Source organism: Macrobrachium rosenbergii, chromosome 13, assembly GCF_040412425.1.
Source record: "Macrobrachium rosenbergii isolate ZJJX-2024 chromosome 13, ASM4041242v1, whole genome shotgun sequence".
Classification (NCBI taxonomy): Eukaryota; Metazoa; Arthropoda; class Malacostraca; order Decapoda; family Palaemonidae; genus Macrobrachium; species Macrobrachium rosenbergii.
The window spans coordinates 37,984,482-38,000,416 of NC_089753.1; the positions used below are offsets into that span (position 1 = coordinate 37,984,482).

At 35.8% G+C, this 15,935-nt stretch overlaps 1 protein-coding gene across 21 annotated transcripts in view; it reads right to left on the minus strand.

Annotated features, from left to right (window-relative positions):
* Positions 1–15,935, minus strand: part of LOC136845208 (rho family-interacting cell polarization regulator 2-like) — a 440,509-nt gene that overhangs the window by 3,380 nt on the left and 421,194 nt on the right. For 12 of the 21 annotated variants that reach the window (XM_067115266.1, XM_067115270.1, XM_067115268.1 and 9 more), the window contains 10 exons: positions 15,648–15,860; positions 12,401–12,517; positions 10,130–10,330; positions 9,836–9,937; positions 9,371–9,493; positions 8,898–9,044; positions 7,905–8,057; positions 6,279–6,402; positions 3,655–3,826; positions 3,209–3,356 (listed from right to left, as the gene is read on the minus strand). In XM_067115266.1, the coding sequence (XP_066971367.1) occupies positions 3,209–3,356; positions 3,655–3,826; positions 6,279–6,402; positions 7,905–8,057; positions 8,898–9,044; positions 9,371–9,493; positions 9,836–9,937; positions 10,130–10,330; positions 12,401–12,517; positions 15,648–15,860 (1,500 nt within the window). The remainder of the gene's footprint in view (positions 1–3,208; positions 3,357–3,654; positions 3,827–6,278; positions 6,403–7,904; positions 8,058–8,897; positions 9,045–9,370; positions 9,494–9,835; positions 9,938–10,129; positions 10,331–12,400; positions 12,518–15,647; positions 15,861–15,935) is intronic. The other 9 variants (XM_067115274.1, XM_067115275.1, XM_067115263.1 and 6 more) reach the window with 3 other exon arrangements.

Below are 15,935 nucleotides of genomic sequence, written 5' to 3' on the forward strand. Positions count from 1 at the left end.
ATCTAACAGCTGCAAAATAAACTTCAATATTTTGTGCACCTATACTTTTTTCTCTGCAGAACTCCTTGTATGGCACCATTTTGAATTATGCAATGTATTTTGCATTTTCAAAAATAATGATTCTCCTTGATTTTAAGCATCTTTAATAGTATTCATAAACATACTGTATATTTAGAAAATCAATGTAGATGGTGGGCTTTCCTTTCAGGACTTGGCAAAAGCATTGTACATATTGTGGTTATTAACTGTACTTAGATATTTTAAAAAGGGTTTCTATAAACAGGAATTCACAGACTGATGATCATAGCTTCAAGAAAACTGATTAAATCAGGAGCAATGATCATGACAACGGAACTTCTAAGGACAAGTCCACTTGAGAATTTTATTCTAATTGAATACACAGGTTGATAATGACACCACTTGTGTTGGGGCCTTCAACAGTAATCTAATGGCATACAGGGACAGGCAGTGCTCAGAAAAGGGCTTTGCAAGTGTTCTTCCTCTTCAAGCAAGATTCATGACCCCACAAAATTGCTCATCAAAGAACAAGATATGACATTTGCCATCACTAGGAACTAAAGCTCACCCCCCTCCCAACCCCAAACAACAGACAAGAGGTCTATTATTTCCCTAGCCAAAGCCAACAAGACTAACAAGCCCGGCTACAAATGCAAGGTTCAACAAAAACCCACGTTGGGCCATGGCTGTCCACCACCTAAATGAAGATGAACCTGAAGCATGTGTTCTTGCAAGACGAAGTTTGATGGGTGCATAGAGTAATCTTTATAGCATAAGTTCTGTCATATAAAGTTTGTGGAGTAAAAGGCCATCTTCTCAGGTCTACAAGATAGTGTGCAGTTCTTAAGAGGCAAGGCAGTGAGTGTGATGACCAAGGCCAACAAAGCAGGTATAGGAACCAGATTCATTCCAAAAAGGCATTACATGGTCAAGGATGTTCTCAACAGGGGGAAACTAGTTCTTCCATCCAAGAGCTTGCTTCACTTAGATTTATGCAAGGCTCTTTGATAACGCTGGGACAGTTAGCTGGTGAGTTTTTAGGCAGTGAGTCTCAAGCACACACTATCCATTTTATGACTCTGCCCAACCGGATCAAGCAGTCTGACAGATATATGCACTGATGCACTTCTGGGTCATGTAAAGTGGAGGAGAAATTAGATGGATAGCACATGGAGAAAGGGTAACAACCTGAACCAGATGAAAATTAATAAAAAACAGAAAAAATATTAATGGAGAGAATGGGAAAATCAAATAAGATAATGTTGGTAATGATCAAAACAATAAACATCCCTTCCTACTATTTAACAAGATGGACAATTACCCTGAGGTCGGACAACCTCCTGGATGTTAGCCAGAAAACTGGCAAGATGGGGCAAAAATAGTGATTGTGTAAAGTGAAAATTGTCCACCATACAAAAAAAAAAATCCCTTCTGAGTCTCATGGCAAGAACAGAGACTGTAGCTGCTGATGCTGTCAGCAGATATAGATAAGTCTTTCCCCCCCTGGGGATAGTTACTCCAAGCCTAAGTATTCACAGTCCCATGGAACATCACATAATCATGATCAGAAAAGCATATCATTCATGTATACCAGAATAGAACAGACAGCCTGGAAGAGAAAAATTCTTGTGTATCTGTGGATCTAAAACACCCCCACCCTCTAACCACATGGACACAGTCTTTTAAGGAAATTGTTAATAGAATAGAATCTAGAATTTAGGCCAAAGACCAAGTGCTGGGAGCTATGAGGTCATTCTGCATTGGAAGGGAAATTGACAGTAAGAAGGTTTGAAAGGTGTAACAGGAGGAAAACCTCGTAGTCGCACTATGAAACAAATGTTAGGGTGGAAAGTCTGATGTAAGAAAGAGAATAAGAATGGAGGCACAGCAAAAGGAATTAAAGAGGTTGCAGCTAGGGGCCGATGGGACACTGGAAAGACCCTTGAGTAATGCCTACAATGCACCACTTGAGGTGCACCACTGATGGCACTTACCCCTTACGAAGGGAAAACTGTTGTCTTAGCACAAATATTCATCTACAATGTTTATTTCCTGCTGGCATTTACATCAAGATTAGTGAGTGAAATGATATCTGTGAGGGTGCTCCTCTTTCCCTATGAAGTGCTCCCTATGTACATGAAGATGCTGTAACCGTGCAGACTATACTGTATGAAACTATCTGTTACTGTTAATACTCTTCACATCTCGATGTCCTTCTCTGTGATAAGCTACTTTCCCTGTTGGGGCCATTGGGTTGTAACATTTTGTTTCTTGAATTATGATAGCAGCTGGGCTTGTAGTAAACACAATAGTAATTGGATAATCATCAAAACACCATCCTATTTAAACTGATGGGAATTTTCTCTAAGACAACATGCACCATGCACACATGGATAAGTTCCATGGTATAACACAAACATTATCAAGTGCAAACAGGTGATTGATTCACTACACTTGCCATTGCTATTTCAATAACAAAGACTACCCTGCTGGCAGCCACAATACCAAAAAACTGCTGTTGTGTGGACTTGCTTTGTAGTATTTCACTTAGGTTCATGTAAAAAATTACCAACACTACTACTACTACTATTACAACTACTACTAAAATCTCCCACTGGAGTGGAATGTAAATGAAATAATACAATGTGTCAAATTCTAAACAGAACTGGTCAACAGGGTACAGTATAAATGACAGCTAAAAAAGTTCATGAGCCACCTGCTTCCCTCATAAGTGCTTAATCAGAGAGTTTTAATTCTCATGAAGATTTCATTATATATTTATTAAAAATGAACAACTAATTTTCTGATGACTCTTCTGTCCCCATTTCTTTCCTACGAGTCCACTTTTCCAGCACACAAAGCAGTTTGTGAGATTTTGCAGGTGAAGCAAGAGGCTCCCAATATGGAAGAAGGTCTTGCCTATTACAGTACTTCCATTATTTCCAGCAGCTATTTGGCACCATGTTTATGTATCAATCACATCAATACATTTACAGTATTGTTATGGCATGCTACAGGTACACTGAAAAGACAGCTGTACCTGGAAATAGCAATCTTGCAAATTCTACATTTTTACAATGGTTAACTTGGTTCTTTTTAGGCAAAGAATCTATCTAATAAAGTAGTATGGAGGAAAATAGTCAAAACTATTCAAAATGTTTACCCAAATTAAACTGGAAAGACATCTTACCATATGCATTAGTTGATTGTTATGTGCAAGACTATTTATGAAATTTGTAGTTACATGACGAAGTTCAGAGGGTCCTGCCAGTAACTGACCAATTATCTTTATATGAAGAGTTGTTGGTTCTTTGATTTGGTGTAAAGCAGATTCAACCCTGAAACAGAGTTGGTTCATGGATGAAAAAACATGTCATGTCTTCAACTGTACTAATAATTATGAGAAAAATATGGGCCGTGTAACTCTTTATATATATATAAAAAAAAGCTTGTTCCCAAATGAGAGATGAAAACTAGAGTACTGTATATGTTAAAGTTGGCTAGAAAGCAATAATACATTTGGTATCTGTTGTTTGTTTATTTTCAAATGATTACTATCTGTCTGATAGTCACCAGAGATAAGAGTATTTTATAAAAAAAACACTATACTGTATTTAAACTTCCACTTATACTTACTTTGCAGGATTAGCAGAAAGAAGATCATCAGCAACAATGAGACTTTGAGCAGTTGAAGGGACGGTGTGCTGGAGGGGTCTATGTAAATGATGAAGAAAATGTCCTACTGTTACCATTGCATTTCCATCATACTCCTCACTGTCTGTCATTGTCCGAACTATCTCCTCCAAAACTGAAAAAGCAATTGAACCATCAATCTGATAGTAAAATCAGTATTTAAAAAAAATACCTAATACTATCTTAAATAAAACATAATGTACACCTAATTTATAAAAACCTTTAACTTTTGACCCAAAACTGAACTGGTTTGTAACTGCAATGCTTTGGCAACTATTATACCACTCCTTACCTAACTGAGAGAGTTCTTTCATTTATGCTACCATTATTCTTCGGGATAAGGAATCTTAGGTATTACACTGCAACAGGTATTACATCGCTTTGTGGTCTAAAACAATATTTTTACAATAAAACAAGTTTTCACATACCACCACAAACCAAAAATTGCTTGATTGCATGTGAAATAGATTTGAAAACACCATCCTGAGAGAAATGAAAGAAGAAAAATCACTGTGCAAGTGCCAGCTAACCCCCATCAGGTTACATGGAAACACAGCTTATTCTAATCTGCCTTTCTCACTTTGAAGAGTGAGGGGTTGGGAGAGAAGGGCACTGGAAATAATGGTTAATGGGTCTGCATAAAAATGCATTTTATTGTAAAGCCACCATTATTACAAAAACATTTATTATACATAGGCTGCATTGCCATTTAGAAGGGAGAACAAAGCAGATGAGCCCTTGAAGAGAACACAGACATTTCTGCAGAAGTCCAATCCCCCCATGACAGATAATGATATTTGCAATTAACCACATCATTGCGGGTGCTTCCATACAGAGAAGAGTTACTCGAGAAGAACAACCCAAAGCGTACATTCACTGTGCACCGTCACATCAAGCTGCCCTAGTAGAGGGCAGTGATAGAGGATGTGTAGGCACTGGAGACAGTTTATACATCAATATCTGAAAAGCCACTCTTTCCCAGACTATGAGTGATTATTGCCCAGCATGAAAATGTGGCGACTTGGGTGACTGTGAAACCATGGGAAGTGAGGCTGCTGCAGAAAACAATTTCAAGCAGGAAGAGACTTGGGATAGTCCACAAACTTCAAGCAGGAAGAGACTTGGGATAGTCCACAAACTTCAAGCAGGAAGGGACTTGGGATAGTCCACAATGAGATTTAGAACGTCTGGGAACCACTCCTACTTTAGCCAAAATGGAATGATGAGTGTCATCTGGGTGTTTCCAACATCAAGAACAATCATTTGGACCATCTCAACTGTCCAAATGGCAGCAATGTAAAGTAGTCATGATATATCAGGACTGGTGCAAACCATCTACTGCCTAGGCTGTTTGATCAAATTATCATCAACAGTACTGTATTGGCGTAATCTGGCATTCAATATGGCCAAACTAAACCAACAAGGAAGTCCCCACCACCTGTAACAGACGTCTGCATACAAAAGAATCTAATGAGCTTGTTGAGAGTATCCACAAAGATGATGTGAACTCCTAGTTTGAACAGAGGTATGATAGAGACCTCTTGCCTTTCTGTTCATGAAAAGATTTCTAAGGCAAGCAAGCAGCGATTTTGACCTGATTCCTAAAGCAAGTTATGGCAATGGTGTTGTCAGTCAGGCCCTCAAACATCCACTTCTGCTAGATCAAAACAGAGTGGGGGCACTATTGGCAATGGCTTCCATGGTGAAAGAGGGAAGTTGAGCCTGAAAACTGCAGACTTAAGTACAAAACATAAATGTACAACAAGACTCACCATTCTTTCATGCATAAGTAAACTGAGGCAAGATTAATAAAGTTATTTCCTGAAGGCAATCAATAACAGAATAATACTGCAATTACCATAAAAAAAAATATGAAATATAAATTCATTTAACACTAGGTCATCAAATACAAAAAGTCATGAAATTATAACTGATGCAGGATGTACGTACAACAAAATGCAAACAGTACTGTGACAAAGGAAAAGGCACAAAATTTTACTGAGTATAAACAAATATCACTGATAAGAATTAGGCAAGGCTCAAAAAGTTAGGCTATATAGCCTGTTATACACAGCAAAGAGAACCCTGAACTAAAATTACATATGAAAGAACTGCCATAACTTGCCAATTACCAAAAATTACTGAAATTTACAGAGAATCATTAAAATCTGCTGACATGGGACTGAAAACGAGAAAGTTAAGAAGAAAAAACAAAGAAAACAGGGCTTCATGCTACAGTGAATAAAGACAGGCAAAATTGGACAAATGACTTAAAAAGTTTATCTATGAATGGCAGAACACAAAAACAGTAAAAACAATGGGTTGGTATTGGGAAGTACAGCAGCACATCCAAATATAACTGAGACACAGAGAAGAATTAGTATCATCACCACCCAGCAGCCCAATGGAATCAATGTGCAGTACGTTTCTTTGTTCAAATATCTTAAGTGATGTGTCTGGGGTCCATTTCTCAGGGAATAAGGCTATTTTTACTTAATGGATTCACAGTAAATTATCATTATGCATCCCTAGTCCCAATGGGACAAAATAAAAGTTGAAAAACTTACCTCTTCTTGCCAGCCCAGGGACAGAAGGATCAACTAATGATGATACTACTTGCTGAAGACCAGAAACTACTGCTTGCCCAGGAACACACCAGTCATCACCACCTGCTACAGAATCCCAAAGTACCTGAAAGACATTAATAGTTAAACTTAAATCATTTGTACTTGAATGTTCAAAATACACATGGCAATTATGTATCCTAATTTACATATTTGTGAGTACTACTGTATCTCTACTTGTACTTTACTCAAAAAAAAAAAAAAAAAAAAACAGCAGCAGAAAATCATGCTTGAGAACTACGTTACTATATATGCTATAATATGGTTGGTACATAACAGGACAATTTTTTTAACTCTATCAAAATTAATGTGCACTACAAATTCAGTTTTAAATTGAGTCTCTATTTAAAGACTGCCTTTCAAATGCAACAGATGATATTGAAACATGAATTACTTCAAACTGTTTTATTAAAATTGTATACAGTACTGAAATAGGAAAATTTTGTATATAGAATTTGATTTTGGGAGAAGAACAAGTTGCTCTGGGCAAGTACAATATTTTGATCCAGACTCTATAAGTGCTCTTTTAATCCAAATTTATGACCAGGCTAAACAACAAGTTTTTCATGGGGGGTTCAGAAAAACCCGCAGGGCTGAGATACTTCCTTTTCTCTTCTCAAGCACAGATCCATCTAGGATGGTTCAAAGAAAGCCCCTAATAAATTAAACCCTTTAGAGTGCAATCTTCAATCAATAGACCCTGACATCTTCCTTCAATTATACAATGTGATGGTTATACTTTGCCTCAATATGTGAGGTCAAGGTAGGTCAGCCCTCCTGAACTATCTAAGTTAAGGTGTAGTAAGGCTCCTTACAAGGAGGTTCTCCCTTTCATCTGCTAACATTGTAGAAGAAAGAGGACAGACTGCACAAGCAGATTCTTCAAGATGATTATCACTTCCCTGAGGGGAGTACTATAGTCTCTTAACTCCCTCCTTTAGGTCATAAAGCATTTGAAACCAGTCCCTAAAAATAATCCTATTAACAATCAAAGAGAAAACCCGGTTGATTCTTCCTAGCCTTCAGTCTTAGAACCTCCAATGATGAGGCTGGATGCAGTCATACTATATCTAGATAAATGGAAACTGATATATCTCTTCTCAATAATTACGACAAAAGAATATAAATGCTTAAGATTTATTTTTTAAATACCTACCTCTCCATGATATAGCTTTTACCACAGATAATACAGAAGTAAAAGCTATATAATGGAGAGGTAAGGTCCACTTAAAAAAATATATAGGACTAGTTTATCAGGTCTCTGTCCAGTTTCAAGGAGCTCACTTCCTTATACCACAGTCTCTCAATGTTTAAGGGTGCACTCTGTGCACCTATATGAACTGGTTTAAAGATATTTATTCCTGTAGAATTCTTCAGTTCAGAATGTTACCTGCAATATATAAAGACTCCATGTACTTAGGAGGTCTAGATTTCACAGGATTGAATACTTTTAAAGAGTATCACAATTCCTCAACTACAATTTACACCAACACATCTCTTTTTGATTTTTAATATTTTACAGGCTTTCTGAAAACTCAGGTTGAAAGCTATATGCTTTACATTACATACCTGTACATGAGGAACAGTAATCAAATGTTGGGGTTTCAAGCTATCAAAGTTGTGCCGATGAGTGAGAATTCCTGCAACTAGTCTTCCTTCTTCTTCCAACAGCTTTATGGAGTGGCGTTCTTTAGTTCGTAAGGGGCCAAATGAACCTAGGTGCTGAAATGAGGAGAATTTATTAGAATGCTGATAGACAAATTTATAATGCGAAAGGGTAATCAGCTTTTAACCATTCCTTAAAAATTCTCAAGTGAACATACATTTCTAGTAATGTATTATACTCTTAACATACATTTATGACAAATAGTCATTTCTAGTAATGTAACATACTCTTAACATACATTTATGACAAATAGGAGTCATGGAGCTACTTTGATTACAATCACGTAAAGTCAAATATATCTGAATTATATAACACTGTAAAGTTCTTTGGTACCCTGCCCCCATGAAAGGTTACCGCTCAAAGTGTGCCTTGATTGGCAAACTGTAGATGGTGCTAAAGGTTCCTTCCACTAGTTCTTCAGCCCCCAGCTGCATTGCTCTTTGACTTTTACTTTTCACTCATTCCCTTTGGTTTCTTAGTACTTAACTGTCTATCTCCTTCAATTCTACTATGCTCCCAACTTCAGTTCACATTTAAGGACAAGATCTAACTCAGTGATCTCATTAAATCATTTTAAAGTGACAAATATTTTTTATACCTTGCAAGAAAAGAATGGCAATACTGTCATATGACTAAGATTTTCCCAATAATTCCCTTCTCAAACTTTTGACCCCTACTATCATCAAATGAAGTTAAACACTACAATATTATTACTACTGTAAATTTGTTTATCTAGGCCACTAAATCATTCTGGCTAACAAAATGATAGCCACAAGTACTGAGACAGAAAATTAAAAGATGAACAGTCATGCAGCTACATGACGGGTAATAATCTTAAAATTACTCAAGTGTATGATATCTTAACAGCTTATATTTAATTCTTTTCTTTTACTAACCTGCAAAAGTTGAAGAGCATGTCTGAGATGGATGTAGAGGAATGAGTCTAGCTGGGGAGAACCAGTGACAAGGGAATGAGAGGTATCAGGCAAAGCTGGAGGCGTTATAACAACCATTGCTTCTTTGTTTCGTTTCTCTTCACATTCCTGTTAGATAAAAATTGGCAATCTATAGAGAAAGAAGGATCTTGTCATCATCTAAATACATTTGGTGATTATTATATGTTCTGTTTACATGATGATGAAGTTATGGAACCTTACACTTACCAACAAAAAAATTATGTAAAAATAGGCAAGGCACAAAGGACATTCAGGAGGAATGAAACACACCCATACTATAAAAAAAAAAACTCTGGTATCGAATAAAAACTGTTCTGAAAATTAATTTAATGATAAAACAATTGTTTAAACAGACTGATGAAAATTCAAAAACTTATACAATGCAAAGATATTACTGTACAGGTAGTACTCACATCAGGATTATCATCTTCAAAGTCATCATCACATTCTGCATTGAGGAAATCAAAGCATTCCAATGCAGATTCTACAGATAAACTAATTTCAGATGTATTGCTATCCCTTCTGCTTCGACAATTCTGGAAAAAGAAGGCCCCTGGCTGTATCAAAATTGCTAAGAATCTATTCTCGCAACTGTACATAATACTTTTTGACAATATAACACTATCTGTGTTGATCTTACTATAAGTAATCTAATCTGTGACTGAAACAGGAATACAAAATATAACTGAACAGAGGTACACAATATACCGCTGATACAGGGATACACAAACAACAAGTAGGGTCACTGGTGAAATAAATATTTTCAAATATGTAACTCCAATAACTCAAAAAAATTGTGGGGATCTCTCATATAGGCCTCAAAAATAACAAACTAATATTCTGAATATTTTAATATAAAGGTTACCTAAGTTACTCACTTTGCACATGTCATCAAGTTCTAGTACAGCTTCTTCTAATGTGTTCAGTTGTGGGAACTGGCCTTGTATATCCTCTAAGCATGTTCGTAACCGACTGACAACCTGTTTGAAAAAAAAAAAAACAAGAATAAACAATCATCCATTAACAGAAAATGAAATAAGGATAATAAATAACCTGTTAAAAATAATCACTTCACTCTATATAGAATTTCATAGTTACTTTAAGTGCTACACTACATCCATACTACTGTAATCATAATCCACAATGATAACCCAAACATATGTCACACTTACCTCTCTTAGAGTTAGAGGAGGACGTGTTTCATCCCAGTGCTGGCCATCACCCCATCTAAAGGACTCGGGTTCTGTACCTAAAATATCTAACTGATGGGATAACGACTGAGACATGGCTGGAGAGAGACCAGTGGAATAAGACGAAAGGTGTGAGAATGATCTCGACATCATATCCATGTTGGAGCCTTGCGAGATGCTGAACTGTGGAATACAAGCAAATACATTATTATAAATGCTGCAAGGCAGGCCTTATACTGCATATGACGCTCAAAAATTTTATCATAAAGATAATGTCACCAGGAGTAATCTAATCTCTCTCAGTCATGTGCTTCAAGTTTTTTCACTGGGATTAGGTAAAGGCAATCAATAAATACTTCAGAATATAAGGATGCTTACTCTTGTTGAAGGAACCATACTTTTATAGAACAACTACATGATTCATTTTCTTTAATTGTCCCAGGTATATCCAACTTTTAATGACCCATTTGTGCAATGCTTACAATTTTCAAGTTTTGCCCATAAGAATCTCTAAAATTAAATCTTTCCATCAACTTACCAAAAAGAGATATCCAGTTTTTACTAATGATGCACATTAAGATCAAACTATCTTCTTAAAAAATTATATATGTAAACTATCTAAAATTAACTTAACATTAAAACCAACCACAAGCCCAATCTACATATACAGTAAGCAGCTTTTAATCTCATCTTAATGCTTAATACTATTTATAAATCTATCCACTTGTGTTTCAATCAGTCATGCTTCTCAATTTGAAACTCAGGGCAGTCATGTTGAATCTGGTAATTTATGACCTATAACTCAGTTATTTGCAGAACAAGAGAATCATTTTAAAATACTACCTGCCACTGAACTGATACACCATTCAAAAAGTATGACTAAGGCAAATTTTACATAAAAAATGCTGAATATATAATAGTGAAGCCTACTAAGTACTGTATGGTTAATTCACTTCTGAGAAACATTTATGTTCAGATACACCTTTTCGTGACCATATTCTCTGACAATAAAGCACTTCAGACCCTTAAAGATAGACAAAGCCACCAGTCAAAGGTCTGAATTGGGAAACCTACTGTAGCACCTTAGAAAACTTGATCCAAGCAGCCCTATCAATCTTTGTTGTTTGGTGAAATAAGTTACTTGGCATCTAATGTATGTTATGTCTACAGGAGCTATTGAGCTTTATCATTAGGCATCAGAATCATCACTAACTTTAAGGGCATGGACACAGAGATTTTTGTAGTACATAACTGGGCAAATTTCCTACTTATCTAGGCATATCTAAAGAAGATGGTTTCCTAAGTAATTTACCGCAATTGCTAAGTAGCTAGTTCTACTCTCAATTGTGTGAGGCTATCTTTGCTTCAGTGGAGACAGACCCAGGTCTTATATTAACTATTCAAGACAATGGAAATATTATTTGAAAACTATGCAATGTTTTATATTTCCAATAATTTGGTAACAAGAGGTGCAGTTACATTTAAATGTCTCATGAGAAAGTTGACTAATTACTCTCAAAAGTACTGTACACGGTTTTATGAAAAGACTCCACATTTCTTTTTCATTTACTCATTCCACTGAATTTATTTAACTTTACTTTAGCTATCCCTGGACACAATAATCATCCATACCTCAGTTTCCACTGGTGAAATTTCATACTAAGAGATGATTTCAAAAGAAATATTCATTAACAGGAAAAAAATACAAATCAGGTGAAAGAGAAAGAACTTAATGGAAAACTCAAATTCTCATAATCTTTTATGGCAAAATGACTAATATTTCAACTAAATATTACAATTAACCAAAATCAGTTTCAAAGTATAGCACTTTAACTAGTACAGTACACCCACTTAAATCTTTGTGAAACACTAATAAATGACTTATATAAAAAAAATTTCATAAGCAAAAGTATATAGTTTAGGCATCCAAATACTCATACCAAAATGTCATAACTCAAAATAATGAACCTGATATCAAATACTGTACTTTAATACTAAAAAAAGCTATGTATTCTTAAAACAAGTACACTTTACAGTGATATGCTAGGTTGGGTAAACTGAGACAGAACACAATTTTGGAGAAATTTACAATACTGCTTTAAGTTAATCAGCTTGCTGCTTTAAAAACTTGTCATTTAGCATCTAATTACCATTTTACAATTCAGCAATCACAAGCAAATTCCTAGGCAGCATACTTGTATATTCTGCATTATGATGTAACGGAAAAAATTATTAATACAGTACTTAACTTACCTGAGAATACCTAGCCCATTGTTCAACCCTACTTTCCTTCTTACGCACTAACGTAAAATTACCAGTGTTATCACACTGTGGACTAGCAGAATCTCGTCCATCAAATAATATGGAGTCCTGGAAAAACAAGAATTCTGCAAGTAATCAAATGTACATTGCATATGTTCTCTAGGTGTGTTTGCATAATGTAGACTTGTCATCACCTGCTAGATTATCTTCAGACTATGGGAAAGTGCAGATGCTACAATTTAGTTAATGGCTGAGGGATCAGCATTAATATACTGTAAAGTGTTAACATAAACTAATTCAGGTCAGCAAAAGGATGTAAAGAACAAATACAAGACTAGCTCAAATTTTTTAGGTGTATGTTCATGAAATGTATACTGTGCAGTACTACTGCATGTTGTGGCATTTACATAAGGTGACTCCAGTCCTTTTCTTATTTTTAATGTTAGTCAATGGTCAGTGAGTAGGGTGGGCGTTTTTGTATGTCACTTCAAAGGAACCAAAGACCATACCAGTTCAAATTGGTTTATGACAGGATTTCAGGTTGGCTTTTCTTTTTCACAGAAAGGAAGTTACAGTTAAGGAAGTTTACTCTTCCTTAGTTCAGCAGAGAAAGTCTTAAAAGTTTAAAAAGAGAGAGAGAGAGAAAGAAAATTCTTGCATATTTCATATTACAGTAATAGCTTACTCCTGAAAATCTTTTAATGCCCTCATTGCATACTGCATGTACAGTTTGAAATATGAGTGAGCAAGAACTCTGAATTTAGTGAGGCCATAATTTTTTTCTGCCAAGGGAGCCTAATTATCAGAAACAAAATTGGAAAACAAAAATAAATAATTCTACCTTCCTATTACCAAAAACATAATTAAATAAGCTAGCTTCCTAACCATGCAGCCTTTTTTATTAGAAAATTACACAGAGACTCAACGTCACTGTCTATTTTTATTCTTCTTATCATCATTAACTGTGATACAAGATTCGTTTTAAAATAGTTCAAAGTATGTCTGTATTGCTGCCAACACTCATTCCATTCTTATCAGCACATCATGCAGTACATGCAAAAAATTTCTAACACAGAAACTATAAGAAAAATAATACTGAAGCCATTAGGATGTTAAAAAATACAGACATATGTATAGCTGTGATCACTGACTTTCATAAACTGATATAATACCGCTTTGTAAACCACCAGTCCTTTAGTGCACTGATGCACTGTAAATTGAAGGATAACTCTCATGTCTGTGTGTCATCATTCTGTTTAGGATAAGAACTATCAAAACGTACAAAGGACTCCCAAGGGACAACTACTACAGCAGATAGGTATGCAACCTACCTAAGCCAATGCCTTACTATGAAGTTTAGCTTTGTATAATGACTCTCGAAAATCCAGCATTCTAAAATGAAAGTATACTGTATGTCTAAAGTTCTATAATAAAAAATGCTCTAACTTCATTAACTTTTGGAACAATGACTGTAGTTCCAAACTTCACCGTATGGCGCTACTTGCTCTACCACCATCAGGAAGTACTTCCCATCTAACAAAAATTTTTTAGAAGTACTGTACTCAGATTCCCAAAAGTGATGCTCAACATAATAAAAGATGCCAAAGGAAATGATAAGTTTACATAAGGCATGAAATAAGCCAATAATCAGTTATACCTGTCAGGGAAGTCAAGGCAAACTTACTGATGGCTTTTTCACAAAGTCACAATTCCTCACCTGTTACAATGCACATCCAGTTTGCTAACGATGAGGAGGTGGATGTCTTGTAATTTGTTGGTTTGCTAAGCAAAATTCGATGATTCTTCATTCAGGAAAATATGGTACAATACCAAAATGGCTTTAAAGAAGCTGACAAAATCTAGTTTAACCACACACACACACACAAAATTAACTGGTTTCACATGTCTATTACTGATTTTCTGGTAGCCTGGACAGAGGCAAGTCCACATACTTATTCAGTATTTCTAATGAGTTAGCCACCGCTGGAAAAGAGCCATCTCCTGTTTTAGTTTTCCAATGCAGATAGGCAAATGAAATTCAATCGGTTCACCGGTTTTTTCTTATTACTGTAATATCATTTCCAGAGTTTGTACTTTCCCAATCCTGCTACTGTTGTTCTTTACTAGACAAGTTTTTATTACTGAACTTGAAACTGATTTTTTGGTACTTAGGACACAATGATTCAGATAAAACTGAAGGAACATCACTTTCACTTCTTTGATGTTAGTCACATAAGCTCATGTGTAAATGTTATACTGTAAATGTTTACCAGACATCACTTTCACCTCTTGGCTGTTCTGCAGCAGGTTATTTCATCTCATGCCTTTCATTACAATATATTTTACCAGATTCATTCCTGATTACGCAAACCAATGTATTTCAAACACACATATCAGTAAAGCATCGACATTCTGTAATGCTGACATTAAAATTCTACCTCAGGAAACCAAGAAATTTCAAAGGTAAAGACTTCCACAATCAGAAACTCTAAAGCCCAACATTGTGTTCATCCCTAACATACCAGATTTTCGAGAGTTCACTGAACTGTACAGTACAGTATCTATAGGGGAGAGAATGTAGTGTAGAAGGCAATGATGTGAGAAGCAGGAGTACACTGAATATTCTTTTCTTTCATCCCCTATTGTACACTTATGAGAATCCCATGTGTAAAAGGAACGAACCTTGGAACAATAATGACCTTCATCGGAGAGGGAGAGGAATTTCTGACTTTAGCATCATTCTTTTCTGCTAATTACTGTATGTAGTTTCTTTGACATTAGTTGCGTATTTTTCTCTTTATTTTTAAAAAACATTGAATCCCATTTTCCTACTCTGAGTACTCTGACTGATGTCTGATTACCTTTTTTTCTTTCTTTCTTTGTAAATTGCTGATCAAGATAAAAAAGCTAAGCATAATGCTACTTTTGAGCAATGTGTTATCAAGGATGTCTACATTCAAGAAGGCTGTCTCTAGGAATTCTACGAAAGGACATCACACTGTGCTCTTGCTGTTTGCTTTTCATTTACAGGACCATGCTTGTTGCATATGAAGCTAAATATGACTATGTAAAGGTCTTGAAAGGAGCACATTCATTGTTAACTTGGAGCTTGGACAGGCAGTCAAAGAGATGGCTTGGAGTGAAAAGATAATCACAGTTACACTACTTATCCTTATGGTCAGTAAAAAGCATAAGCATGTTCAGTTTTACAGAACACGCCTCAAACTTTCTTACGTACCTGGCTATCACTTCTCCTAGAGAGACCTTGATAATCAGAAACAGGGCTATTACTATCAGTCCTTGTTGAGAGAGCAGCATGTGAAGAGAGAAGACCCCTATATTCAGAGAGAGGACTGGCACTATCTGCTGTTGAACTTCGGGCAGACATGCTCCCAAAACTACTGTCATGATCACACTCAGGAGACAATCCACTATCCTTGCCTGAGGGAACCTGTAACAATAATGAACAGTGAATAAAATCTGTAAGAAAAAAACTATCTTCATCTGCACAATTAAAAAATGAACT